The sequence below is a fragment of the Halichoeres trimaculatus genome, unplaced genomic scaffold (genome assembly GCF_033239565.1).
Source record: "Halichoeres trimaculatus isolate MK-OKI-2021-1 unplaced genomic scaffold, fHalTri1.1 fHalTri1_scaffold_7, whole genome shotgun sequence".
Taxonomy (NCBI): domain Eukaryota; kingdom Metazoa; phylum Chordata; class Actinopteri; order Labriformes; family Labridae; genus Halichoeres; species Halichoeres trimaculatus.
The window spans coordinates 13,402,241-13,429,921 of NW_027437185.1; the positions used below are offsets into that span (position 1 = coordinate 13,402,241).

The 27,681-nt window shown below is 38.8% G+C and overlaps 4 protein-coding genes across 5 annotated transcripts; 1 reads left to right on the plus strand and 3 right to left on the minus strand.

Moving 5' to 3' along the window:
- Nucleotides 1-1,226: 1,226 nt before the first annotated feature.
- On the minus strand, nucleotides 1,227-6,882 carry xiap (X-linked inhibitor of apoptosis). The gene is made up of 8 exons (XM_074674119.1): nucleotides 6,701-6,882; nucleotides 4,888-5,146; nucleotides 4,237-4,804; nucleotides 4,010-4,109; nucleotides 3,835-3,913; nucleotides 2,432-2,471; nucleotides 2,107-2,286; nucleotides 1,227-1,981 (listed from the first exon to the last, which is right to left on the minus strand). Exons 2-8 carry the CDS (start codon nucleotides 5,125-5,127, stop codon nucleotides 1,788-1,790), a joined length of 1,401 nt encoding a protein of 466 aa, XP_074530220.1. The 5' UTR covers nucleotides 5,128-5,146; nucleotides 6,701-6,882; the 3' UTR covers nucleotides 1,227-1,787.
- Nucleotides 6,883-12,634: 5,752 nt separating this feature from the next.
- On the minus strand, nucleotides 12,635-16,338 carry psmd10 (proteasome 26S subunit, non-ATPase 10). Its single transcript, XM_074673815.1, has 5 exons — nucleotides 16,092-16,338; nucleotides 15,908-16,006; nucleotides 15,437-15,583; nucleotides 13,734-13,900; nucleotides 12,635-13,156 (listed from the first exon to the last, which is right to left on the minus strand). Exons 1-5 carry the CDS (start codon nucleotides 16,203-16,205, stop codon nucleotides 13,003-13,005), a joined length of 681 nt encoding a protein of 226 aa, XP_074529916.1. The 5' UTR covers nucleotides 16,206-16,338; the 3' UTR covers nucleotides 12,635-13,002.
- Nucleotides 16,339-16,512: 174 nt separating this feature from the next.
- On the plus strand, nucleotides 16,513-18,047 carry nxt2 (nuclear transport factor 2-like export factor 2). The gene is made up of 4 exons (XM_074673816.1): nucleotides 16,513-16,693; nucleotides 16,866-16,952; nucleotides 17,357-17,501; nucleotides 17,728-18,047. Exons 1-4 carry the CDS (start codon nucleotides 16,679-16,681, stop codon nucleotides 17,910-17,912), a joined length of 432 nt encoding a protein of 143 aa, XP_074529917.1. The 5' UTR covers nucleotides 16,513-16,678; the 3' UTR covers nucleotides 17,913-18,047.
- On the minus strand, nucleotides 18,023-26,897 carry acsl4a (acyl-CoA synthetase long chain family member 4a). Of its 2 annotated transcripts, none has more exons than XM_074673813.1 (15): nucleotides 26,793-26,897; nucleotides 24,230-24,789; nucleotides 23,981-24,158; nucleotides 23,768-23,877; nucleotides 22,983-23,121; nucleotides 22,683-22,833; nucleotides 22,247-22,370; nucleotides 22,050-22,121; nucleotides 21,739-21,878; nucleotides 21,476-21,648; nucleotides 21,314-21,388; nucleotides 21,044-21,232; nucleotides 20,724-20,838; nucleotides 19,543-19,700; nucleotides 18,023-19,347 (listed from the first exon to the last, which is right to left on the minus strand). In XM_074673813.1, exons 2-15 carry the CDS (start codon nucleotides 24,584-24,586, stop codon nucleotides 19,190-19,192), a joined length of 2,139 nt encoding a protein of 712 aa, XP_074529914.1. In that variant the 5' UTR covers nucleotides 24,587-24,789; nucleotides 26,793-26,897; the 3' UTR covers nucleotides 18,023-19,189. The 2 variants fall into 2 exon arrangements, with proteins under 2 accessions (XP_074529914.1, XP_074529915.1); XM_074673814.1 differs by lacking the exon at nucleotides 26,793-26,897 and adding an exon at nucleotides 25,019-25,076.
- Nucleotides 26,898-27,681: the final 784 nt, after the last annotated feature.

Below are 27,681 nucleotides of genomic sequence, written 5' to 3' on the forward strand. Positions count from 1 at the left end.
GCCACAATGCCCGCATTAGATATACCGTCATGAGCTGCCATCTAGTGGTAAAAGAGAAGTACTACTGTACATCGAAAGAGCAAAACATGCTGTGTGGTTCGCCTACTATGAGCTGCTCCAACACGACTTACGCAACACGTGAGGTTCATATTTATGAACTCTTTTTGGTTATATCTTGACTTGACACGGATTCGCTGCAAATATTTGAAAAACGGAACTAATTTATAATCCTCGTTACCATCACAGCCCAGTTTTCTTTCATTTAGATTGAAGTGTTTATTATCATGTGGACTTAAAAAACATGTTTCCCCAGAACAATGAAGTACTTCCTTTTAGTACGCCGTGTAATAAATGATAAAGATACATAACTAACGGCAGAAAACATACCATACCAGGGGATAAATACGAACTTAATAGTTAAAGATGAAAAGACCAACTTTGCTTGGACAAACTCATGTTTCACAGACAATTGAACTCCCACATTATTTTCTATCTATCCACCCATTACACTCAGGCTGCTCCTCTAAAAACCGTTGTCAATACCAAAAATCCTAAGAACACAGTGATTGTTCAGGGCACATATTTTTTTTTTTAGGGACGGTCTATAGGAAAAGTAAATATATAATCTTGAATTGTTCATTATAATTTGGATTTTAAAAAAAATAATCCCAATTGTAGGTTTCAATTCAGAATTCCAACTTCAAAGACAGAATTAAGGAAACACACAAGGGGGTTATACCCCCCCCCCCCCCCCCCCCCAAAAAAAAAATAAAAATAATAATAATAATAATAATAATAAAAATAAAAATGAAAATAAAATAAATAAATAAAATAAAATAAAATTAAATAAATAAATAAATAAATAAATAAATAAATAAATAAATGCCCTGGGGCCTCAACCCTCTTCTTGATAAGATTACTAATGCTTCACTTTAGGAATTGATATATTTGTGAAAGTCCCACCAAAAATAAACTTTGAACAGTTTTTTAAAGAGCAAACTTTATCAAGACAAATAAAACAAATGTAAATTTTTTTTTTTTTTTAGGTAGTCAGATCCCCCTTTTTTAGCTAATTATCAAACTTAGCTGGTTTTCTTTGTACAGAACAATGCAGTTGAAACTAGACAAATAGTGACAGTGAAATAAGTTAACATATTTTAAGCACAACTTTTCAACATTAACTACTGATGACACATCACACTGTCTCAAGGAATAATCAGTTTATTTTACAACACAGATTATATGTAGCTCAGAGGATTTTGTTAAAGAACCAATTTTGTCAACCCGCAAACCAGAGTGCTCTGACAAAAAGTACAACAAAGCAAATAGATGAGCAAGATACATATGCTTATGGAACAGACTGATTTTATGTCCTGTGCCCATTTGAATTAAAGTGACAAAATTTCACACACACAAAAAAAGGGAAAAACAAAACAAACTGTGACAGGACAATATAACCCTAATGGAAGGCACTTCTGGAAAGACAGTGTTTACAATAGGAATTGCCCGTTGGTGTGTATTTACAGGTGGCAATAATCTGAGGGCCACGATTATTAACATCAGCTTTAACGATAACATGTCGTCTCATTATCAACAGCCACTCAGGCTTAAGTAGTTGGAAAAAATAGTGTTTTCTTGTGACATGCTCTCATTCTGTCATACTCATATATACAACATAGTTTTCATTAATATACATATATTACTAGTTATCTACATTTTTATTAAAATAAAATATTATTGAGATAATAAAAAAGCAGCATTGAAATGGGGCAAGAGTCAGGGTTCCCTTAAGCGATATAGGTCTTGATTTTCTGAGTGATGGCTCCACAGCAGATTGGACACTTTGTGAGTGACTCTGAACACTCCTGACAGGTGACCAGGTGACAACATGGCATGAGGACAATGCACATATCTCTGTCCATGCAAACTTTGCACTGTTTCTCCCGTTGCAGCTTGCGCAGTTTCTCCATTGGGTCTTCATCTACAAAAAAGAAAAAAAGAAAAAAGAAGTACAGAGATTGAGAAGCAGATTCTCATATTCAAATCAATGCTTTTCATTTCTAGTTCATACAAAGACCCCAGATCTGAGAACAGGAGGAATAATACCTTGCTTCTGAGATTTTGCAGAATTGTTTTCCTGTGCCGCAAGATAATCCTCTACAAGCTCTCCGAGACTGGAGTACCCCACACCTGTTGTACTGATTTTCTTCAAGATGGTCTTTTCCACTGCACTGGGCTCCAAACCCATGGCTATGGCCTTTTGAGCTAAGGAGGAGCTGAGAACCTCTGAACACAGAGAGGATACATCAGTGCACACATCAACTTGTACTTTTCAAATACTTCACATGAGTTTACTCACTGTTAAAATGCTTAACGTGTTGTTGTATAAATACCCAAACAACTGTACTCAATTTTAAAACAACTTATTTACCATTATTATCTCCTGAGAATCCATTCTGATGACCTGAGGCCTGGAAGAAACAGGATGGTCATTTATAAAAAAGATTGAAGCAGACACAAACATGATTTATAACAGCACACAACCCCTTACACAAAGCAAAATGATCTATACATAAGCTGATCAAAAAAAAAAAAACACCAGAGGGAAATACTGTTTGACAAATTCAAGAAAGGTCTACATCTTTCAACGATCTTTTCAGCTTTTGAAACAGTATTTACAAGTTGATTTGAGTAATTTGCTGCTGTGACTGGTCTTTTTCAATCCCATCCATCATTACCTCCATATTTTAAAGATTTGTTGTGGAAATTGGCTTTTAATTCTATTTCAGATTTAGCCGAAAAAGGAAAGAAAAGATGCTGTTGTGTAAAATGTTGATAAAAGCAGAATTCAGTGGCAAGTACATCAATAAAACCCTAAATTTGGTTGAAACACTGCAAATACATAACATAAAATATGGAAATACTACATTTTTGTTATTTGCTACAAAGCCGTGCAGCTGTAACACATCCATAATGTGGTTAGGTATTGTCTTGCTGAAATATAAAAGGTCTCCCCTGAAAAGGCTTATCTGGATGGCATTGCCAGCAAACTGCAAGTATTTCTCTTTCAGCATCAAAGACGTTTCCCCAAATGTTTGAGGTACTTAATCATCCACATACAACCACAGGTGCTTGCTATAGATGTAAAGGCTGATAAAAAGCAAGGTGGTCCCTCTCCTTTTTAGAGCAGAGGACATGCAGTGGTCTACAGTTTCCAATAAGAATGTTAAATTTTGTTTTATGTGACTACAGGACCGTTTTCCTCTTGCCCTTATTCCATCTCAACTGAGCTCAGCCTGAAGATGGTTTCTTTTTTGTGTTGTACATTTATAAATCTGTTGCAATAGGAACTGATCACAGACAGGTTTTTTAAATAGATTTTGAGTTAATGCAGTGCTCTTACAGTATCAGTCTGCCTTGTCCCCTTTCAACAAAGACTTCTTCAGAGTCTATAAATATTTTATTGATGTTATGTACATTTGATGTTGAGACCTCTATTTTATTTGCATCCACAGAGAAACTGTTAAACTATTTACTCTGCAGTCGTTTTGTGTTGATGCTGTCGCAGAATGTAAGGGGCAACTGTTGCCATTGATATGTACTTCCTTACCCACACTGCTATCCTGACACTGTTATAGAAATACATTTCAAGGAAACACTTAAAAAACAAAGTTAATCTTAACTTTGGCCATAAAATCCCCATGTTTTGTCATTACCCTTTTTCTGATGAAAGACTCTCGTTCCTAGTTTACATGCTTTTAATTAAACCTGGTTTCTGGCAGAGTCTGTAACATGCTTGTTACTTGTGTGCGTGCATATGCACTGCATACTTACAGCTCTGTTTCCTTGTGGATCTCCCAGCTGGACGCTGTTAACAAATTCTTGTCCTTTTTCTGCCAACAGGAAGCTGCATCTAATTCAAAAGAATGATGACACATGTTTTAAAAACAAAAGCAAATGTTACAGCATCAGTAAATGATGGGAAGAGGGTGATTAATGTTGTTCTTACCCAGGGTAGTATTTGGCATGTTGTTCCCAAGGGTCTTCCTCAGGCTGCCAGCTTTTTAGACCTCCACCACAACGGAAACACAACACCTTGTCTCCTGTACCTGCAAGGACACATACAGTTTACATTTGCTTGCATTTATGACAGTGATCAAGTATTACTGATAACATAAAATTACTTAATGTTCATTAGTTCCATGTGCACTCCCTCTTCAGACATAAGTCATCTACCTGTGCTGTAGAAGCCAGCTCTGGCAAGCCTCTCATGGTCGACTGGGTGCTGGGAACTTGCAAAGCTACCAAGCCTCTCATCAAAGCTCTCCATAGGAACACGGTTGTTTGCACGCTGTCTACTGCTGCCCTCTTCATTCTCTGAACCCACTTGTAATGGAATGTTGCCCACATCATGCCCGAGGATAAAGAAACAGTTAGGGAAATGATTGGTGTGCTCTCCCCAGGCGGTGTCTCCTGTTTCCCAGCCGCCCAGCATGCCGGCACAGCAGAAACATTGTACCTCATCCTCCTTTCCTAAGTAGTAGAGGCCAGCTTCAGCCAGCTGTCGGGGTCTCACTGGAGCTGTTGGGGGCCAAGATGAGAAGGTCTGAAGCCGAGCCTGCTCACTCCTCATGTGAGGTGCCATCGGATAAGTGGACTCATCAACCACCTCTCCTGTTCTCAGACGGTACTCCATGTCTTCCGCTGCCTCATCATAGGTGGAACCGTTGGTCAGTGTGGTATTGAAACCTGAGCCGAAATTTGGGCCGTGAACGCAGTTCAGAAACTTGCATGTTGGGGAAACCTGTAAAAAGACGGGAATTATGATGAATCTATTCAACAAAAATAATACCAACCATCATAATCAAGTTTTTTTATAATGAGCACCTCTTTATGCCTCTCTACAGGTGTGTCTCCCCTGCACCAGTTCTCAACAGTCTTCTGGCAGCTGAAACATTGCACACGATCAGCTTGGCCTGTAAAATAAAAACCAGCTCGGGCTAATCTTTCTGCTGGCACCTGGTTGGCCAGGCTGGAGCCGTTGAAAGATTTCAGGCGACTGTTCAGCATGGAGAAGTCTCTTATGTGATCTGTCTCCCAGTTGTCATCTTGTCCAAAGTCATTCATGACTGCACCTGATGGGAAGCTGTGGAGACAGTAAAATTTTTGCAGAAAAAAACAAAAAACTAAGTTAAAAGGTAAGGTGCAAATAAATATTTACTTTAAAAAATATAAGTGTTGCTTGAATCTTATTAAAATTACATAAATAAGTTAATAAAAATAATATTAGACCAAAGAAGTAGTCAGTTTATCATCAGTTTATTTTGGGGTGGATTATGACTCTGCTAGAAGGACAGATTATTACAGAGTCACTATGCCTTTAAGAGAGGCAGCCCCACTAAATCACATGGAAGCATTGAATATTCCATGTGAGGGATGGGCACCAGAGAGGAAGGATTGTCTACAGGCTTGGTACACTGCAGCATAGTAGTGCACAGGGTGTATCCCTTTTAAGTCAAACAACTCGCACTGTGCCAAAGGACGGCAATTATTAATCCTTTCCAAAGGAGACGAATATCAACAAAACTCATAACGCTTATCAGATAAGTCTGGTACCAGGGCAGGAAACTGTATCGATCAAAACTACAGGGCCGTTACATAATTTAGTATACAAAAGTGCATTGTGATTACTCAAAACAAGACAATCATGTTGCAACGAGTCATGGGAAGCACATCACACCTCCATGTGTACATATTTTCCCAGAGGGTGGAACTTTTATGTTTTCATACAGGTGACACAGCCTCAGGTTTGTTAGAGTTTTTCTCTTTACTTAAAATCATAGATGTAACATCCATAACTGTGTACTGACTGCATAAGCAGCGACTATAGAACATAAGTACAGTAAACAAACTCAAGGAACGGAAACTAACTGACAGTTATAGTTATTTTTCCAGCAACTGTTCAGGAGATTTCCAAAGTAGCCACAGCCAAAACAAAGCTGTATTTGATCTTTACATGAAAGTTATGTTGCAGCCACTGCTTATCGGCTCCTGTTAATCAGGTATGATCAGCTGCTGTCTGGCGTTGTATTGACTTTACTGAAGTTAAAAACTTGTGACCTTTGGACTGAGATATATGTCGGCAGTCTTTAAGAAAGCAATCAACAGATCGACAGCGAATTTCTACAAAAGAACGTAGCATTTCCATAATAATCACAAAAAGGGCCGCGCACTGATGTACGCAAATGTCGTAAGCGGTGTTCGGCTCGGGTTACCATATGCTACCTGCACACCAGTTCTAAATAATGACACGGTAACAACTGGCTCAACATATTCCAGAAGAGTGGCTGAGCTTTGAACAATTACGACACAAAAGCTTTTTGGTTTTACGGAGGCGACATCGATAGAGGGGATCGGTTGTTGTCTCTGCCTCTGACAGCTGACATTTGACTTACAACACCAACTCGCACACGGCGATACAGAAACATTTGAGGAATAAACACACATATCAATCACCTGTACAAATACTAGTTTTGGCTCCTACTATAGCTTTTCTGTTGTTAATGAATGAAACGGGGTTATGGAAATGTAAACTTACACAAGCTCCAAACGATAACTAGCCACGTTAGCTTAGCAATTCCCTTTAACGTTAGGTCAAAAGTTATTTGAGATACATTCGTTGCAAAAGACCAATAATTACCGTCCAAGTCCTTCCAGCCACCGCTTCTGAATCTGACTTCAGTCGCCCTTTGGTGAGTCCACGGCCTACAGGAAGATCCAGAGATTAAAGGGGACTATTTATTGGACGCGACCTCGTTTTGAGGAAATGAAAGCTGCTGGGTGTCACACTGCGCACCTCGTTGTGCGCTTCCGAGCTAACGAGTGACGTCACAAAAATTCAGCCGCACACATCTGATTAAACCGGAGGCGGGGAGATTCCAGGAAAAAGGAAAGATCAACGAAATAACTGGGAACGGGTTTTTAAAAAAAAAAAAAAAACTTAAGAGCATAGTCTGTTTTTGCTAATTTGCATAAAGTTACACATTCACTTTTGTTGGATGTGCTGCTGGGAAACTACCTGAACTTGAAAAAGAAAACTTCCAAATAAGCTAACAAAGTATCGACTAAGTAAAAATTGGGCTATGATAATCAGGGGAAAACCCACTCAAGGAAACAAGATACACAAAAATTGAAAGGATAATATTTATTTAGTCATTTATTTATTTATTTATTTATTTAAAAAAAAAAGGATAATACTTAGTGTCCATTTTTATTAAAGACGACCAGCTTCTTTAGTACTTCCAACTCAGATTTAACAAAATTCAGTATCCATTTAGACTCAAACTGTATCATCCCGTACTTCAATCAAACTCAGCCTTTCTATAAAATATTAAAGATCATATTGGCCTACCTATTTCAAGCTTGAGGATATTGGGGGAATAGTTAAAAGTGTTTTTTCAGTATAAAACTTTTTTTTTCTGCTTGCCTTAATTAGTTTTATCAACATATCAAATGAAAATGGTTTATCTCACAGAAAGCAACCATATCCTGCACGTTAATTACACACAGGTACAGTTCAGGCTGAAGGGTTTTTTTTTTTGGTTTGTTTTGTTTTTGTTTTTGTTTGGGACATCGTTTTTTTAATTAACCTGGTGTCAGATAATAGAAGTACCAAGAAGTGTAATAGATATATGCTTTAATAAATAAGAGTATGGAATATATGGAAAAGTTAATTCATTTTAACAGTTTAATTCAAAAAGTGAAACTCATTTGTTATGTGAATTCAATAGGCACATATTAAAATAGTTGTAGCATCCTTATTTTGTAAGTATTACCCCTTAATGAAAACCCCAAATTTAGTATCTCATACAATTAGAATGTTCCATCAAAAAAGAAGAAGAATGGAGTGCTCTAAAATTTTCTGGCTCTGGACATTAGAAAACACACTGGACCAACTAAAGCAGATGGCATGGCACCCTAATCTAATCCCCAAACCACCACTGACTGGGGAAACTTTAATCTGGACTTCAGTCTGCTTGGATATATGCATCTCTACTATTCCCCCAGACTCTGGGTCCTTGATTCCCAAATGTAATACTAAACTTACTTAAATCTGAGGAATAAGACAGTTGTAGCTAAATTCCTTGATATGTCTGTATGTGGTGGCTCTAGATGCACTGATCCCATCCTCAGTCCACTTCTTGTCAAGTTCCCCCAAATTCTTGAATAGATTTTATTGACAATTTTCTCAAGGCTAAACTTATACCTGTTGTTTGAACAAACAATTTTTATTAACTTTCCCACAATGCTCTTTTTTTGAATATTCTCACCATTTACACGTCTCCTAAGACCAAGGATGTACACTATGATGTTCTTTAGCTGTAGATATATCTTTTCAATAAATATCCCATCAGTGTCCAGATGGATTGTTAATAATACTTTTCATATTATTTTTATTTTTTCTGAATGCTAAAAAGAATCTTGAGCACAAGCACCCATTTTGCATCCTAGTCATCCAAAGAAACACAGTTTTAGGGTTTCTGAGTCATTGACAGTACTTTACATACTACTTTCCAAACTCATAGAGAGCTTTTAAAACAGTTTATACTCTCTTTTTTTTCACTTTTTAAATGAAAGTTTTTAAACGTGGTCCTCCCAAACCTGGTGTCTAGAAGTACTATTTCTCATCTTCACCAAAGGGCTGATTTTTTTCCCACAAGTTTTCTCTGTGCTTTTAATTTCCACAGATAACCCTCAATTATTTGGTTGATTTGCTTTTCATTGTAACTTTTGCTTCAGGCCAAACAGTGCATACTCAGTACTATCATTTTAGACAACGTGTAGTTAAATCAGAATTATTTAAATGTTTTCAAGGCCCTTTTTGCCCCACGCAAATTCTTGCCGTCCTTTATCACACGTGTTTGTGCCTTATGATAGATATCAGATTTAATTCTACTGGGTCACAAAGACCTTGTCTTTCTTGTAATCAAAACAACCTTTGGGTTTCAGGTATCTTCTCTTATAATTTGCTTATCTAATTCATCTCTTTTGCTTTTGGTTCCTGGTGCCATGCATTTTTTCTTAAAAAAAAAATCCAATACCATAGCCAACTGACATACCGGACTTCCTTCTTCCATTGTCAAAAGAGCTGTGGTGGCATTCAGTTACATCATGTCACAAATCAGTTCCTCTTTATAGTCTGTTCCTCTCTGAGTAGAGAAAATGCATGAGTTTCTTTGATTTCCCCCGTTCTTTATGGTCATTCAACTTAGGAAGTGCGTCATTTTGGTTTACCATAGTCCTGTGCTGAAAAAGAAAAGGTCTACTTGGTTCAACATTATTGGGCCTTCACAAATGCGCAGGTTCCACATGCATGTTACACATGCTGCGTGCACTGATGCAACCCCATCCTCATTCTGATGCTGGCTTTCGAACAATGCCCTGATAAAACAAAGCAGGTTGTTTTCTTTTGTCATTAAATCATACTGTGAGACCAGGGTTTCTTAACAGTGTTTTTTTTATATTTGTTAGAGCATTTTATCACTTTGCTAGAGTCCACCCTTTTACACTCTACAGTCAAACCAAAGCAGCTGTATTTACTGATCTGCTGTATGGAGTTTCTATTTTGCATTGCTCTAAGTTTAGACTTTTCGATACACAATTGACAGGGTTAGGGTTTTCAAAGTAATGGTGCACAGATCTTACCCTGCTATCATGCTTGTTCAAATACAGGTCAGTGGCCAAGGGCTGATCCATAGGGCAGGTCTACTCAGGTCATTCCTGTTCTGTTCTCTGCTTTTTAAACAATGTACATATTTTACTCTCTTAACTCTGATAGCTCTGTGCATTTTTGTGAGGCAGAGCTAAAATAGCATGAAAGAAGATAACTACAGAAACTTCAAAGTTTGGAGGTACTACAGTCATGTTTTTTAAATGCTGAGATTGTCTTCTTGATTATTCTCCAAGAACTTTACAACTTTCATTTATTTTTTACTTTTTTGAAATACACTACTCCTTTTGAATAAAGTCAATGCTTTTCCATTAGCCATAACATTTTACAGTTTTGAATTTCATTGTTCTGAAAAACATCTTTTTCTTGACTAAATGCCCTGAGATGCCCCTGAACATTTTCACCATTTACATCTCTTCTTAGACCAAGAATTTACACTATGTTGTTCTCAGGCAAAAGGTATTTCAATAGACATCCCTTTGGTGTTCAAGTGAATTGACAGTTATGCTTTTCGCTTTATTCTTATGTTTTCTTAATGGTATAAGACTCTTTATCACAAGCACCAAGTTTGCATCCTAGTTGTCCAAAGAAACAAAGTTTTCGACACACAAAGTTAAGGGTTCAGCTGAGTTAAGGAAGAACTTTATTGTCACTGAATCATTAACAATACTTTACAAACTACTGTCCAAACTCATAGAGAGCTTTTCATACATATGACTTTTTAAATGAAAGTTTTTAAAAGTGGTCCTACCTCACCTGGTGTCTAGAAGTACTATTTCTCACTTTCAATAAAAGGGCTGATTTTTTTTTTTCCACAAGTCTTCTCTGTGCTTTTCATTTCCAGAGAAAACCCTCAATTATTGTGTTGAATTGCTTTTACAGTGTAGCCTTTGCTTCAGGCCATACGGTGCATACTCAGTACTATCATTTTAGACAATGTGTAGTTAAATCAGAGTTATTAAAATGTTTTTAAGGCCCTTTTTGCCCCACGCAAATTCTTGCTGTCCTTCATCACACGTGTTTGTGCCTTATGATAGACATCAGATTTAATTCTACTGGGTCACAAAAACCTTGTCTTTCTTGTAATCAAAACAACTTATGGGTTTCAGGTATTTACTCTTACTATTTGCTTTTCTAATTAATCTCCTTTGGTTTTGGTTCCTGGTGCCATGCATTTAAAAAAAAAAAAAAAAAAAAAAAAAAAAATCCAATACCATAGCCAACTGACATACCGGACTTCCTTCTTCTGTTGTCAAAGGAGCTGTGGTGGCATTCAGTTCCATCATGCCACTAATAGGTTCCTCTTTCTAGTCTGATCCTCTTTGGGTAGAGAAAATGCAACAGTTTCCCTGATTTCCCCTGCTCTTTATGGTCATTCAACTTAGGAAGTGCATCATTCTGTTTACCAGAGTCCTTTTCTAAAAGAGAAATGGTCTACTTGGTTCAACATTATTGGGGCCTTCACAAATGTGCAGGTTACACATGCTGTGTGCACTGATGCAACCCTATCCTCATTCTGATGCTGGCTTTTGAACCATGCCCTGATAAAAAAGCAGGATGGTTTCCTTTGTATTCGGGATGCGTTGAGACCAAGGTTTCTTAACAGTGTTTTTGAATTCGTCAGAACATTTTAATTTTGATTAGCTGATGCAAACCTGACAGGGTTACAGGGTTTCCAAAGAAATCGTGCACAGATCTTATCCTGGTATCATGATTGTTCAAATACAGGTCAGTGGCAAAAGGCTGATCCATAGGGCAGGTCTACTCAGGCCAATCCTGTGATGTTCTCTGCTTTTTAAACAATGTGCATATATTACACTCTTAACTCTGATAGCTCTGTGCATTTTTGTGAGGCAGCGCTAAAATAGCACGAAAGAAGATAACTACAGAAACTTCAAAGTTTAGAGGTACTACAGTCATGTTTTTTAAATGCTGAGATGGACCATCAGATTTATTCTTTAAGCATTTCATAACTTTCACTGTTTTTTTTTCCATTTCTTTTTCGTTCCAACTTCTTTTTTTCATTCAAAATGAGCATGTATTTATCCATAAGCAAAACATTTCACAGTTTTAACTTTGTTCTAAAAAACATCCTGTCCTGTCTTTATTTATCTGATACACAATGCCCCAACTTTGGGAAGTATGGTTGTACTAAAATTATAGATCTTACTGTTTTTTATTTTTGCCGAGACAAAAACATGCCTTGTTCTCCATCTTTACACCCCTCTTTTATAATTAAGTTAAGCTCACTATGAATTGACTGGGTCACCACATACCTTCTTCAAGGGGGTTAGCTATGGAACACCTGTAACTCTGGCTGTTTTCGAATTCGCATACTATACTAGCAGTGCCTACTGATTCGACCAAAATGCAGTATGCAGTATGCAGTATGCGAACAAATGTCAGAGTTGTAGTATGAGAAAAACACCCGGATGACGTACTGAATCGGGAAAAATCCACAGTATGCATCGGACCAGTCTGCTTCGCATACTGTTACCCACAATGCAACGCGCCTGGTCCCATATCAGAAGTAAAAATGGCAGAGGGCGGAGCAACAACAACCGGAGTAGCAGAGGAATATAAATAAAAGAGCCATTTCTTATTTTATCTTTAAATCCTCATCATCTCCACCACTGAAAGTTAATATAAAATGCTCTCTCTGGCAATACATTTGCAGATAAGTTACTCGTGGTTCGTTTATTTTGTACATTTTCAATAAAGTTTTTCGGGGAAAAAGAGTCAGCCGTAGCCAACTTCCGTTTTCTTCGAACTGAAGACCAGCGTAGCATACTACAAAAATTAACCCAACTGAACAGTCATACTACATACTGCTTATGAAAGTAGTATGTAGTAGGCAGTGCCTACTACATACTACTTTAATAAGCAGTATGTAGTAGGCGAATTCGAAAACAGCCACTGTCTTTCTTCAGCTTGGTAGCCTCAAAGACAGGCATACTCAGTAAACAAGCCACACACTCATTTTTATTTTGCAATTTCGGAATGATCCAACCTTCAAACAAACTAGTTTACAGCAAACTGATCTTAAAGCAGGAGAGTGTTTCCGACCACACATTATGGTCTGAGTGGTTTCCCTTCCCCACCTGAGAAGGATGTGGTCCAGTTCGACAATTGTCCTTCAGGGTGTTTCATTTCCCACCTGTTTCACATCAAAATGTGTCACACCAGGCCTTCAGGGGAATTTTGACTGGAGGGAGAATCCTCATAAGTTCCTCTGCAGTGGTGGGGATGTAGGCAAGGATGAAGTAAATGAATCATCCTTCAACGATCCGACGAAGTAGGTTCCCCAGTCCACCCTTGGCTAACTGGAGGGGGGTCTTCTCCTCCTTGTTCTCAATGTAGATGCTGGCGCCATGTTCCACCAGCAACTTGGCTGCTTCCACGCGCTCCTCGTCACATGCCAGGTGCCTGTTGAAAACAAGATTTGACATTTGACACTGATGGTTCAGTAAAATGTGACCACAACACCTCTAAGAGAATTAAGAGTCAGCTCAGTGCTCCTACTGTTCATCATACACACTGGTAGAAAACCTCAATATAACAACACAACCCATACAATGCTGCTGCATTCACATCACATGATGTGCGATGTCAGCGTTTTCACCGACAACTCTGGCTTGCTGTTTACACAAGAGGCAACAAAAGTTTCCGTTTTGGGTTGGCCAAAATGCTGTTTCCATGTAAACAAGAGGCTAAAACGCAACAATAGTTTTGTGTTTCATCATAAAAGTGTTTTTGTATGAACAACCCCTGAAACACTGTGAAAAGAAGAGTTTATGGTAAGACCACTGGACAAGAATCCTGTTTGGGCTAGAACTCATCTCCACCAAAAACCATCAACTTACTGAAATGCTGAAAACTATTCAAGGATAACAAGACACAATGTTTTGGCATGTGTCCACTGACTCTAAGGGTACCCTCCTCCCTCCACACAGAAGCCTCTTTTTAAAAAAGAAATATTTAACAAATTCATATTCACACATACAGCGCTGTGTTGCCCTGTGAGTCCTGGATGTTGGTTGAGGCACTCTGTTTGAGAAGCAGCTGGATGAGGCGGTAGTTGCCCTTGGCAGATGCTCTGTGGAGTGGAGTGGACTCCAACTTGTCAGTGGCATTTGGGTCAGCTCCATTTTCCAACAACATCAGAGCAATCTGAAATTGTAAAAAAGTATGTTGCTAAGAAGTCACTATGTAAGAGGCTACCGGTGGTTTAACGGTGCGCCCCGGAACTTGAATAAAGGTCGGCCTTGTCATCACACACCAACTTTTGATTAAAGCCAGAAGCGCTTGTGTGTTTGTGTGTGCTAGAAATTTTGAAATTGTATGTAGCATTAAATAGTCTTGTGTTTCTGTTTTTATGCTTGTTAAATTGTTTATACATTTTAACAGGAGCAATGACAAACAGAGGAATACCTGTTGCCAGTCAAAGTTTGCACCCTTGGCAGGTAAAGCATGGTAAATGTATACGTTTTTTAATGCACATGCACAATGAATGCAGAATGTTAACCTTTCTGACACTGTTCGTCTGATATTTTAACTTTGTAATAACTAAGGAGTTTTTGGCATATTTACTGTTGTATGTGTGTTTAAATTGAAAGCCCTTTGTATTTTTTTGATTTCACGGTGTATAATAAAGAAGCACCAGTTGAACTCAAGCGCTGTGTCATTGATGCCGGGGTCAGCTACACATTAGCAAGTGTCCCCTTTCTTTCACATACAATATTTGTCACAGAATAACGTTTCCCACTATATGTAATGAAGACCTGTCTACCTTAGAGTTATGAAAATATTACCACCATGAAAAATTAAAAAGAATATTTAATTACAGACTACCAATTACAAAAACTAATGCCTGTCAGTAGGACAATTCTCAAAATAAAAAGATGAACTTTTCCATACTTGAGAAGATAAATCAACATTGATCCAAGCTTCTAAGCTATGTGAGAAAAAAAACCCCAACACATTCCACTTCATGTGGATTGTCGCCAACTTCCTGTACATACTTTCACTCTTGTCAATGTCATCTTAAGAGGTCTGAATCATCTGTTGTTGCTTCTCTTGAGGTATGTACTACCTTCATTAAATGTTGCCAAGAGGTTGCTCATAGTAGATACTATCGCCTCTCTCTGAATGACAGAGTACACTCTGCTCTAGACCTGCTCTTTTGGCAAAGTGTCTCAAGATAACTCTGGTGATAGTTTCTAGCTGAACAACTACAAATGTTATCCATTTTTTATCTGACAAGTCAAGAGCGCCTCATATTTTCAAAATCAAACACATTTTCTTTCATTATCCCCCATGAGTCCTTTTACCTCAGTTTGAGGAGCTATTACTCTTCTTTTCATAAAGAAATAATTGGACAGTACTCTGTTTTTTTAATAACCTTATTATAAGCTGTTTATGGTTATGGTTGTCATGATTTTTGTTATCACTGTGATGTCTGATATGATTTGGCTGTCAATAAACACGTGAAGTCAACTAGTTCAGCTAGGCATCAGTGGGCATTTATAACAGAGAGGTGCTTCTGTTTCAGAAATAGCAGTGTTACCTTCCTGCTTCTATGAAACATGTAATTTATTTGTGGATAGTGTAGTTTTTCTAAAATATAGAATTAGGGAATGAATGAATAAAAGCATCATCATATTCATCAAACTATCTTTGCACGTGTATGCAACTTGGGTATCTCACCTCATATCTGTCTTTGGAAGCAGCATAGTGTAGAGGGGTGCATCCATTCTGATTTATTGAATTCAGCTGAGCTCCTTTGGATATCAACGCTCTCACTATGTCCTCTCTGCCAGCAGATGCTGCAATGTGAAGGGGGGTCCATGAAGCCTGTGAAGCAAAATGTAAAATGTTGTCAGTTCATCTCTCGCTCGGACACAGTGAATAAGTTTACCAAAAAGTTTTTCAGCATGTTTGCTGTTCATACTCTACATCAGGTGTAGGTTAAAATCCAAGATATCAGAGTAAAGTTAGTCTACTAGAGAAAAGATAGGTTATACTTTGTGTTACTCTTTTGAACATTATGAAGCAGCTAGATTGACACTATGGTATTAGATATGATCCCTCAACTTCATCGGAGTTCAGAAATGCTAAACTAGACTTTGTTTTACAAAGTAAGAATCCTATGCTGTTTTCAAAAACCACAAGACATACATCATCTTGCAGATTCACTTCAGCTCCCAGATCAAGCAGAAACTCCACAATATTGGTGTGGCCTGCAGAGCAAGCCCAGTGCAGAGCGGTTCTGTGGTCCTAAATAAGCAAAATGAGTGGATGAAAAGGCAAATAAACAAACTGAAGCAGAAACATGACATCATTTTACATCACGCATTCTTACCTGGTCTGTTTTACAGGCAAGCGTTTTATCTGACAGAATGCACTGTCTTAACTTCTCAAACTGACCGGTGTACGCGAAATTACAGATCTCGACATTTGAGACAGATCCTTCCATTGTTGGATAAACTAAAAGTGTAAAAGAAAAGAAATAAAGGATCAATACAAGGGATGCTAGGAGATGTTGAGTTGCAGATTTGAACCAGGGGTGCAATGACTCAGGAAATTATGAGTTTTACTTCCGCATAGGTCATTCGCCCACTTCAACTTAAAAAAGAGTCTGCTAAAAAAACATTATTTTTCCAAAATTTATAAATAGATTTGCCAGTTAAAAATCCTTACTCAGTCACAAAATATTTAATGAAATACAAAAAGAGGTACATTTATGGAAACGATGGCACTCGTTACTTATAAACAAACAAAGGGATATTTTATTTTGGAAGGTAATCACAGGAAGTGATACACGCGGAGAATACTTGCGACTAAACGAAAGAGAGAGAAAAAAAACAGTTTAAAGGCAAAATTTAAGTATTTTTACATTTTCTTTTGACAATTTTGTACAATAGCCTTCTTATATGTGTTTGTCCGCTCATGGCGACCACGTTGGTGAGTAAAAAACACGCGAAAGTCTCTATGCCAGGATGTAGCTGCTAGGGTAATGTCTGAGTTAGCTTGTTGTCAATGTGCGCCTTTCCCAATCAACGTTGGATAGCCTATTCTTGTTTACTTCACACAGCTGTCGTTCACAATCCTGATAAAAAAAATATTTTCTCCCTAGGATTTTAGGACCCATGTTGACCAGTCATGCAGATATTCAGAGGAATTCGTCAATATTTACTATGACTGCATGGATAAGAAAAGGAGGGTGAGTGATGATCATGGTTTCACCTCCTGTATGTGCTCGACCAATTACTTTTATTGATGAAACAGAGTTTGATTTCATACGTCTATAAAACTATACCAAAAACACACGCTACAGGTAACAAGGTGTCGCAATAAAACTGTTTGTCCACTAGAGAGCAGTAACATTTTGAGATGTCTTCTGTGGAATGCCCCACCTTACATACAGTAAACTCTCTAGCATATTATACTTTAAGTATTACTTAATTAAAACTGCTTCTGTGTTCAGAACGAAAAAAAAAACAAGAGTATCATTCAACAATACTTCTTACCCTTCCAGTGTATAAAACCCAAATATGTTTGTGCCATTGTTTCCTCTCTGTCATTGTCGGTATGTTAACTGTCTCTATCGACCCATCTCATTTTCAGAACCTGACACGGCTCTACTTGGACAAGGCGACCTTGGTGTGGAATGGTAATGCGGTGTCAGGACAGGATGCCCTAGGCGAGTTTTTTGAGGCTTTACCTTCAAGCGAGTTCCAAGTTCAAACACTGGATTGTCAGCCAGTTCATGGTAAGTGGGGAAATCTCAAAGTTAAAAAGGCTGAAAGTGCTTACTGGTGATTTCAAAGGTGTTTCCAAGCATGTGGTGCTGTGTGAGTGTGATGGGGAGCATTTGGTGTCAGTCATTTCATGTATATTTAGGTGTGAAACTGTTTAAGTGAGGTCCCATATGTTAACATCATGTTCTGTGTAAAGAATGTTAATTTAGCATCAATCGACTCTTTCTTCATTTTCAGAACAAGCAACCCAAGGCCAGACAACACTGCTAGTGGTGACTGGTGGGACAGTAAAGTTTGAAGGGAACAAGCCGCGCTTCTTCAACCAGAACTTTCTTTTGACAGCTCAGGCTTCACCCAACAATGACCAGCCTGTTTGGAAGATTGCAAGTGACTGTTTCAGGTTTCAAGACTGGAACAGCTGAGGCCCTCCTCATTTATGCTTTTCTACTGTAAAAAGGAAATAATAATCATTGATGACGATTTGTAATAGTTTTTTTTTTTTAATAAAATAAAGGTCAAAGTCACTCAAGAGTGAATATGAAAAGACTTTTATTCCTAAAATGTTGAACAAGGCATGTGACTGTAATGATGGAGTAATAAATACAAATAGGATCACCAAACAACCAACTGTAAAGTGAATGTCAATGTCTGCTTCCATAAGTTTTAATAATGCAAATCCATTAGCACAATAACACCTGAAAAGTATACAAAGAAAACAATCCTATGACATTAAAATGAAGACTAAGCTTCGGACGACCTTATACCAAATTGTGCATTAACCTGTTAACTGAGGTATAACATTATTACAGTGTGCCAGTTCTAACTAGCCTATGCCAATAAGCATTTTAGAAACAAAGCATGCTTGCTCTCAAATAAATAAGGTGCCCACAAGAATCTTAACTGATCTGCTTTCTTAAAGAAGCAGTTTACTATTTGACCATTTCATATATTAAAACATCTGCTTATCTTCCTGAGTTGTTAATGTTGCACATTTTGGTCAACTTTTGGAGGGGAAAATGACAAAAAATGCATAAATAAAACAACATGAGTCATAATATGGAGTGGATAAGCAGACATAATCATTGGTTGTGTTTTCCCATCTTTGATCCACATCAACATTTCTTTTGGCGGGTAGTTTTTACCTGAAGCTGTAAACTTTACATGGCAGTGCAGCCATTTTTGTAACAAAAGCGTAAACTATTCATTTTAATCTAGATGCCACTTATTTCTGCTTCACTACACAAGTATGGCAGACTGAAGGCACGGTAACATCAGGACTCTAATTTTACAAAAGAGCATTTACAAGCCTCCATGATGATTACAGTTAGCTTTTTCAATGGGAGTAAAGCATCAGCAACATATGGAGAACAGTGGTACTTTTTGATCAGCTACAAACTAAGAGCCAACAGATTCAAGTGGATGGCAGTCGACTGCTGTAATGGTCTTGGACCCTTTCAGAGGTTTAGAGTTGCCACTTGAGTGCATCGTTCAGACAATCAAAACCACACGAAAAAGAAGCAGCACATGTGGAGGAACAGCTACAACTATCCATAACCTCAGCTCTTATTCAAGACATTTTCATATGAACACCCATGGTACACTAACAGCATCAAAATCCAACAAGGTACCAGAAGACTATTTACATAACAAACAGTGGTTTGGTTGGTAACAGACACTCCCAGGTGAAATTGTTAGGGACTTATTTACCCCCATACATTCTTTCTATGTGGTGGAGATAGTGGTTCTTCAGTTCTTTCCTCTTCAGCTTGAACGCATCTGTGACAAGACCCGTCTCAGGGGTCCATGGCTCCGGACTAAGATGAACCTTCATTGGGATCTCAAATCGCTGGAGTTTAACTGTACAGTGAAGAGAAAGGTGATAGTTACGCTCATCATAGTTATCACAGTATGACACACTAAGACATTATCTTTTACCAAAATAGTTGAACAGAATGTACCGAGCAAAAAATACAAATAAGAGGACATCAGCATGTAATGTTAGGATGTACAGAGTGAATAGCTAGTACTAAAAGTAGCATTATCAGTTCTTACTGTTAGCTGCGACCTCCTTGATCTCCTTCAGAACTTCCCTTTCCATATCTGGATGAGTGCAGATCTCCTCCCATGCTAGCTCAATGCCTCTCTGCTTGGCCAGTTCTGTTAACTTCTTTTGATTAGGAACCACAAAGCTGATCACGTAGTTCTGTTCACTGTGAAGGTGAAAAGAAAGTGAAAACAGGGTTGAAATAAAGACTGCTATGATATTAAACTCAGTTATAATGTAAGCACTGAGAAGACTGAAAAGGTCAGAGCTCAGGTGTTGTTTCATAACATAACATAACATAACGTAAAAAAAATCCAGTTTTAACTGACAGAGGAGGTGTCCACTCAAGTTTGAGTTTCAAAAGAAGATGGAGCAAACTGTGCTAGAACAGAAAATGTTTGAAATAAGAAAGCTGTGTTTTTGGTTGTTGTCTACAAGTTACAGAGGCAATTTTGATATATTTGATATATACCAGCTACACTGATAGAAAGTGATAAAACTAACAAAAATCAACATGTAGTACTGTTACCTACCCATAATGTCTATGCTGCTTTATATTCAACTGTTGCAAGGAATTCTTGGGCAACTCTTGGCAAGAAAATGTAACAGTGATATGAGAGTGAAAGGGAACAGGTTGGAATTCAACCTGAACTGCCCAATAGGAGGGTGCTTTATTGAAACACTAGACCAAACCGGCACCCCATGACTTTAAACTTTATGTGTTTCCAAACTCCACTGCAGAACATCAGAACGGATGTGAATATTTCAAAAGAAAGAATGTACTTCAGAATTAATATATTTTCAAGTGTCCATCTTACTAAAACACACAAGTATTTTAAGGCAGAGGAACAGGATTTTGTAGTTTTAGCAGTGTTAAGGATGGGTTAGCACCAGTTTTTACAGATGTCAACAAATAATTAACCCAGATGTAAGTGACCTTATTTACTGCTTCAGACAGGTTTGGATCAAGTTTGCTCTGTCTGATTACATTCCATGTAGGAATCACTCCCATGAGGCATCTCTCCCATTTTACTGGTTACTGATTTTCATTAGCTAAATTTATCATTGAACAATGTTGGTTTTGATGAGATGAAACACAGTCATTAGAAGCGATTTTCAGTCTGACACTTTGAAGAATTCTAAAAACAGTGCTTTTTGAAAAATACAAAAACTAAGAGGACCTACTAACCTGTTTGCGTATGCACAGATGTTGTCTATAAGGAGGCAGTTTTTCAGAGCAGATTCGACTTTACCAAGAGAGACGTACTCCCCGGCCTGAAGTTTCACCAAGTCCTTCTTGCGATCTTAGCAGAGATATAAAAAAAATCTGTTATCAACAGTACTCTGTTGTGAAAAAACAAATAGTTTGCCTGTCGAAAGTTCCAACCACAGTGGCTGCAGATTAGTTCTGTGAAATCAGGTATGAATGGTGTGTCTTTCATAAACACCATCAGATGATAGCTTTGGGCCTCATTAAAGGGAAATAACCAAGAGAACAAAAATACTCACCGACTATTTGTAGACACCCATCTGGGTAAATCTCTCCCACATCACCGGTGCAGAACCATCTCTGACCTTTTTCATCAACAAAAAAGTCTTGGTTGTTGCTCTCGTTCCTATAGTATCCCATGGTAACATTGGGGCCACCGATCAGGATCTCCCCTCTTGGGTTTGGCTTGTCTTGGCTGGTGTAGCCACCTGAGGAAAGGTGGATATTAAGTAGTGGAATAAAGAATTTCCTTGTAATTTCATTCTGCACCAAGTTCAGTGAATATTTACCTTCAGCCCAGTCCCTGAGCTTGATCTCACAGCAGATAAGAGGTGCTCCAACACGGCCAGTGCTGATGTCCGCAACTGTATAATGACACAAAATCCATTAACCACAAGGTCAGTGTCATCGCTACTCTGTCTATGTACTCTAAACATTATGTTTAGTCTTACCTTCTGTGATGGTGCCAGCTCCACAGGTCTCAGTGAGCCCATATCCCTGACCCACTGGACAACAGAAACATACATTCATAAAACGCTGAGTGGCTGCGGACAGGGGGGCTCCTCCAGACAACATCATCCTCACTCGTCCTCCCAGGATTTTCTTCACTTTTTTGAACAACAAGCTGTGAAGACAGTGTTTTGTTTGACTTTAACTTAAATCACCTCTGATCAATTTCTGAGAAAAACCTGAAGGAAACACAGTGGTTTCTTACGCATTGCACAAGGGTGCGTCATAGCCTCTCTTTATCTGATCGAGCTTATAGTTGTAGCCCAGGGTGAACAGTTTCTTCTGGATGAAATTCATTTCCTGCACTCTGCTCATCACAGTCTTGTTGATCCGATCCATGATTTCCTTTAAAAAAAAGAGAAATGACAGAAAACATTTGTGCATTTGATAAGGAATAAGTTAAAAATATATACAAAGCCTGTATGGCTGAGCAAACAGAGAACCGTGGAGAACCAGAGAGAAGAAGAACTCAGTGTTTAAGAGAGAGACAAAGAGAATAAAAAGCATGGTTCTTACTGGCACAGCTGCCATCAGGGTTGGTTTTAGCACAGAGCAGTCGCCTTTACTTCCTTTCTTTATCTTTGTAGACTGGAAGAAAAGTAAAAAACAAGATGAAGATACTGATTACGATACACTGGTTCTTACAAGTACAGTTTAAGCTTTCACACACAGGTATGTGTGAAAGACACCACCAGGTGGTCGTTGAGTTTTACCTGGTCTGAAAGTGTCTGAGGGGATGAGTAGCCAATTCGACATCCATATGTGACACAGGAGATCTCTGCTGTCATTTCAAGAACGTGTGCCAGGGGCAGATAGGCTATGTAGGTATCATTGGGCCTGTCAAAACACAGGGAGAGACAGTCGAGGGTCACAGTCAGTTCTGTTCTTTTTGACACTGACTGCCTTTGATAATGGGTCAGCTGTTCAGTATTAAATATAGAGAGCACATTCTTTAAAAAAAGACAATATTACCTTTATTTACACTGGATAAATATTTCAGTTATCAATTTGTCATCTTTTAATTCAATGTTGAGTTTAAAAAAATGTTCAGGAGCAATGAGCTGCAACAAGGAGCAAGGCTCAGTCTTGACAGGGGTTATGAACATTATACAATACTATAACCTATAAGATATCCAAGACTGGACTCACCCGAGTCCAGGGATGCGTTCACATTGGCCTGTCATTCCTGCAATCAGATTTCTGTGGACAATCATGACTCCTTTAGGTCTGCCTGTAGAGCCACTCGTGTACATCACCACAGCCAGGTCAGAGGGCTGAGGCTTCACAATTGGCCGCCCCACTGAAAGACAAACATACAGTTATTGACATGCACTGTTTATGTGTGTTTTCTTCATACCCACAGACAGGTTCCTCCAGTGCAATCAATAGTAGAGGTAATGCAATCAGTGTTATCAAAACTAGAAGTAATATAGTCAGAGAAATACACACTATTCTCGGGCAGTGAGCCCAGCTCCTGTACGGCCTGCATGCTGTGGATGGACAGCCCTGCTGGGTAGCCTTCTGTGTTCACTTTCTTCTGGTCCACGTAGATCACATGCTTCAGGTTGGGGATCAGTGGAAGCACATTCTGAACAAAAAGAGGAGACAACTCTGCTGTCACAACAGGATGCACAAGCACATGATTTCCTTTTACAAATAAGATCTGTCTCTCTGTTCTCTGATATTCTCTTTAGAGTGAGCAGCAACTGAACCCTCTAAACTAACACAAAACAATCAACCAATGAAAAACTGAGTGGTCAAGAAAATTAAGGTGGGTGTTTTGAATTACAGATTTGAACTTTTCTTAATTCTGACAAGCATTCCCACCATTTTCTTAAAATACTTTGTGTTATATATCAGATATGGCCTTGATGGGTAATGTAATGACACAAAGCCTGTGACACAAACTGTTTAATACTCGACTTTCAGCTTAATATTCTGGTATCATCCTTACACTGATCTGACAAGCACAGTATGTTTAAATTATCCCCAATGTATTACTTCCCGAAGTTTTAAACACAGCTGTGAGGTAGACGGAAAAAAATGTAGTAAATGTATTTCTCTGCATTCAAACAGATGCAATGTTATTCATTCATTCATGTGGCATTAACTAGCTTTGATGTAACAGACCCTTAAACAGATATTCATTTATAGAGAAAAAAAAAGGGTTCATCATGATCAAAGCATGATCATGGCTCCTCTTTAGGCATATGTCCTGTGATAGAGTAACTCACCTTCAGTTTATTTTCAAGCAGTTCCACACTGGTCACTAGATGTGTTACTCCAGTCTCATTCAGCCCAAACGCTATTGCCTCATCTCCCAGAGTTGCATAAAATGTCACCACTATAACACAACACAAATTACAGAGTACATAAAAAATGAGAACAGGACTAACACTTTTTTGAAACATGACATGTGTTTAAATCTTGTACTGTGACGTACTTACATGGAAAATTACGCCTGAAGCATGCCTGAGCAGTGATCATCCACTCTGCTCTGGTTTCGCAAAAGATTGCAATACTGCTTTTAGGCTGTTGCCCCAAAGCAGCCAGTCCACTTCCAAATTGGCTGATGAGAGAGTCCACGTCATCATAGGAGAGCCATCTATACTCCCCCAGGATTAGCTAAGCATAAAGATAAACATCAGACAAATGTTCTACTCACACCTTCAAAACAAAAAGTTGTGAATTCTTACCTTTTTAAACACTTTTCCGTTGGGCTGAATCTCATTCTCTTCACTCAGAACATCTCGAGTACCGAGACAATGACCTGGTCCAAAGCGCTGCACAGCATGGTCGAATAGCTTATCCAGTGTGTCCTTGCCAGGGAAGTCCTCCGTGGCTAGGCATTCAAAGTGGTCCACAGAGCGATATGGTCCCTCTGCCAGGGCTGTAGTTGAACGTGCCTTCACCCGCTTAGACTGAGCTTGCCTTTCTCCAGCACCAGTGATAAAGTACCAAGGGACGAAAGACAGGACAGAGTAGAGCCATACCAGCAAGTGGATTGGAAAAAGGAGGATGGCTTGGAGGGCTGAGTCTGACTGGAGACCCATACTGTTCTCTGAAAAAAAGTACTCAAGGAAAGGAAGGGAACTGAGCAGCAGTGGTGGTTGAACTAGTTTTTATGGTGTGCTGGGCCCCTGGATCTTAGAGGTGTGTCTGTTTCAAACAAGGAGCCACAGAAAAGCCCTCTAGCAGATCATTAGAAGAATTCCAATAAGAAAATACTAGGCCCACTGTGCTCCAGATGTTACACCTAGAGTTGGAAAAGAGAAAATAAAATTAACAAAAATGAACTCACTTTGCAAATGTTTGAAAAACTACCACTAATCATACAATGTAAAAAAGGTTAAATCAGACTTAAATCTTATCCTTTAAATAAATCACACTCTGACAGCTTTCTGGTAAGAGGAAGTTGGTTGTCTGGTGGCACACTTCTTTAAAAATCAAGACACATTTCCCAAATGCCATAAACTAACACTTACATTTGAAGTTCTTTGTTACTCTCTTGATACAGCCTTGGTCCTTCATAAACTTGCCTCCTTCTCCCTTTGTGCCAAACAAGTGTATCTGTCAGCTTTGGTGCTCTGTTATACAAGAGTCATCCTAAGAGAGTGTGTTTCAACATCACAAGATCCCTCCCTCTCTAAAAGTGTCAAAACTCTCCTTTTTAACAGGAAAGAGCAGGTCATCAGAGAGGTCATGGAGGGATGAAGCATTGGTGAAACATGACCTCTCTGCCCAATGACCACAGCCCTGCCAGCTATAATACAGAGGATTGAGCTTCGGACAACCAATGACAATACTCTTGAAGCTCACCCCACTCAGTGGTCAGGGAAAAGGTCACTCTGGGACAAGCTTAGCTTGCTAATAACCTCAGAGTGAAGGGTAAGATGGAGAACCCACTGAATTAAGTGATTCTTTCCTCAAGATGAACAACATCTACAGTGACAGAAAACCACTGACAAGTGGAAAATGAACAACGTTATTGTAGCTCATCATGTGGGACCTACTTTTCATATCACAAAACAGATAGAGAAAGACCCTTTTGACTTCTGCAACATTTGATAAAAAGCAGGTTCTTCTAGGTTTTGACATGACGCAGTGTTTCCTCAGTTTACCCTATCACATTTATGATAAACAAAAGTAGGTAACGTACTGATGTAACACTGCCTCCCCATCCTGAAGACCCTGTATTGCACACAGTGTGATTCAGATGTCAGTGAATCACACAGTACGGATCTGCGTCACATAACAGTTTGTGTATACTAAAGACTGTACTCTGGCTACACTTCAGAAGGTTGAAAAAAATTGCGAAGTAACTTTAGTAGGTCAGACTTTTTTTGCCTCAAGCGTTTAATAATTCCAGCTCATTCTGAAGAGCACTGGTGAACATTCCTAGGTAATAACAGCATACAGTGAGTGGCATACATTCCCTCCCAGCCAATAAAGGAACTGTAAAAACAGTTTTCATGCAGTGACTTCAGAAACAAGTTTTTCTTGCTGTATTTGTCTACAGGACTTTAACTTACAAAATATTCAAATAAATTCATTTGCAGAATGATATTTTAAGAGAAAGACCTAAAGACAGAATTATTTGAAACTGGAATAGAGACAGCATGGTCTAGAAGCATTCCAACTGAGCTGATGTGTCATTCTTGTCAGAGTCTGTTACATGAGGTGGGATTGTGCAAATTTCCTGTATTACACTCATCACAGAGCATTGAGTTATTTCCATGGGAACATAACGTAGCCATTTGGACAGATATTGATAACGTAACGCATTCAACTTATAATAGCCTTGTAAGAGCGTTTACATTTAGACTGTGGAGGATCTCAACTTAATAGTATAAAAACACGAACTGAAGAAAATGAAACACGTAATATTCGTACGTACGTAATACGTAATTAATATTAAATGTACAATATGATCTAATTTGTAAAATATATCTATCCTTAAAGACACGTTTCACGCCGGTTAATGTGACAATAGGAGAGGAGCGGGATGGCAGATGTAGTGATGACAAAAGCCGCCCCACGCTGCTGCTGCTACAGCCCGTTTCATTGAGCAACCGTTGGCATGCAAATCAACGTTAGCTCCTCGGGATGGTGCTAAACCAATTCAACAGTGCCCACACAAATTAAGTCAAACATAAACCTACAAACGGATAAAGGCGGTAATGGGATCACGTAAGTAAGGCTAGAGAGTGATACCCTGCTTAGCTGGCAGGCGGGCAGGCAGGCAGGTTGTTTTCTTACCTTCAGCAGTAGAGAACCCGGTCTATGGTGTCCCTACCACCATAGTCTGTCGAACTAGAGAATGACCGAGAGTTACCTTTACACAGGACCTAGAAACCCGGAACCACTACGTCATCTGATTCCATATTTCTGGACCAATGAGCGACCGAAGAGGAGTCGGCGTCGTTTTTTCCCCCTTACGTCTGCTAAATGACAACTGTATTACAGGAAGTAAAAGCCGCCTCTGTTCTCGGGTGTTATTGACATTGAAGGGTCTGTGTCTGTGTTCCCTTGTTTGTACTAGTAACATGAACATCTGACTAAAATGGATGTATTTTGTGTAAACATGTTTTTCAGCAAATACAGAGAAAAGGATAGAATATCCAGAAAAGAGTATTCTTTTATTAGTTCCCCAACAAGGTAAATTATTCTGGCAGCTTAAATGAAAGAAAGAAACAGAGGGATACAATTTAAACGTAGAATAAGAAAAATTAGTAAAAACTGCAAATAAAAACACATTATGTGTTAATTTGCAACAAAATAATTACAAGAATAATTAACAATAAGTGTTAAAAAAAAAAAGTCATGTGCAATAGTATTATGAATGGTGCGGTGCCATTGATGTAATGTCTTATTGCAGATGGGAGGAATGACCTGCAGTAGCACTCCTTTTTACAGGGTGGGTGTCTCAGTCTGCTGCTGAAGGAGAGCTCTGCTCAAAGCCCCTACAGTCTTCAGCGGGTGAGATGCAAGCTTTGTTAGCATCCTCTTCTCTCCCACCTCCTCGAGAGAGTCCAAGAAGCAGCCCTGAACAGAACTGACTGTCCTCACCAGTCTGTTTAGTCTCTTGCTGTCCCTGTCTGTGCTCCCTGCCCCACTGCCACTGCATAGAAAAGTGCAAAAGCCACCA

What these genes read in the sequence shown, in the direction of transcription:
- xiap (XM_074674119.1), bottom strand. Translation starts at nt 5,127, where the DNA reads ATGAATGACTTTGGACAAGATGACAACTGGGAGACAGATCACATAAGA. An exon ending in ATCCACAAGGAAACAGAGCT is followed by an intron (nt 2,472 to 3,834) that starts GTAAGTATGCAG and finishes TGTTTCTTCCAG; the next exon opens with GCCTCAGGTCATCAGAATGG. An exon ending in TGCAAAATCTCAGAAGCAAG is followed by an intron (nt 1,982 to 2,106) that starts GTATTATTCCTC and finishes TCTTTTTTGTAG; the next exon opens with ATGAAGACCCAATGGAGAAA.
- psmd10 (XM_074673815.1), bottom strand. Translation starts at nt 16,205, where the DNA reads ATGGAAGGATCTGTCTCAAATGTCGAGATCTGTAATTTCGCGTACACC. An exon ending in TTGCCTGTAAAACAGACCAG is followed by an intron (nt 16,007 to 16,091) that starts GTAAGAATGCGT and finishes TTGCTTATTTAG; the next exon opens with GACCACAGAACCGCTCTGCA. An exon ending in CTTCCAAAGACAGATATGAG is followed by an intron (nt 13,901 to 15,436) that starts GTGAGATACCCA and finishes TTACAATTTCAG; the next exon opens with ATTGCTCTGATGTTGTTGGA.
- nxt2 (XM_074673816.1), top strand. An exon ending in GCATGGATAAGAAAAGGAGG is followed by an intron (nt 16,953 to 17,356) that starts GTGAGTGATGAT and finishes TCTCATTTTCAG; the next exon opens with AACCTGACACGGCTCTACTT. An exon ending in GGATTGTCAGCCAGTTCATG is followed by an intron (nt 17,502 to 17,727) that starts GTAAGTGGGGAA and finishes CTTCATTTTCAG; the next exon opens with AACAAGCAACCCAAGGCCAG.
- acsl4a (XM_074673813.1), bottom strand. Translation starts at nt 24,586, where the DNA reads ATGGGTCTCCAGTCAGACTCAGCCCTCCAAGCCATCCTCCTTTTTCCA. An exon ending in ACGGAAAAGTGTTTAAAAAG is followed by an intron (nt 24,159 to 24,229) that starts GTAAGAATTCAC and finishes CTTTATGCTTAG; the next exon opens with CTAATCCTGGGGGAGTATAG. An exon ending in GAACGCATCCCTGGACTCGG is followed by an intron (nt 22,371 to 22,682) that starts GTGAGTCCAGTC and finishes GTGTTTTGACAG; the next exon opens with GCCCAATGATACCTACATAG.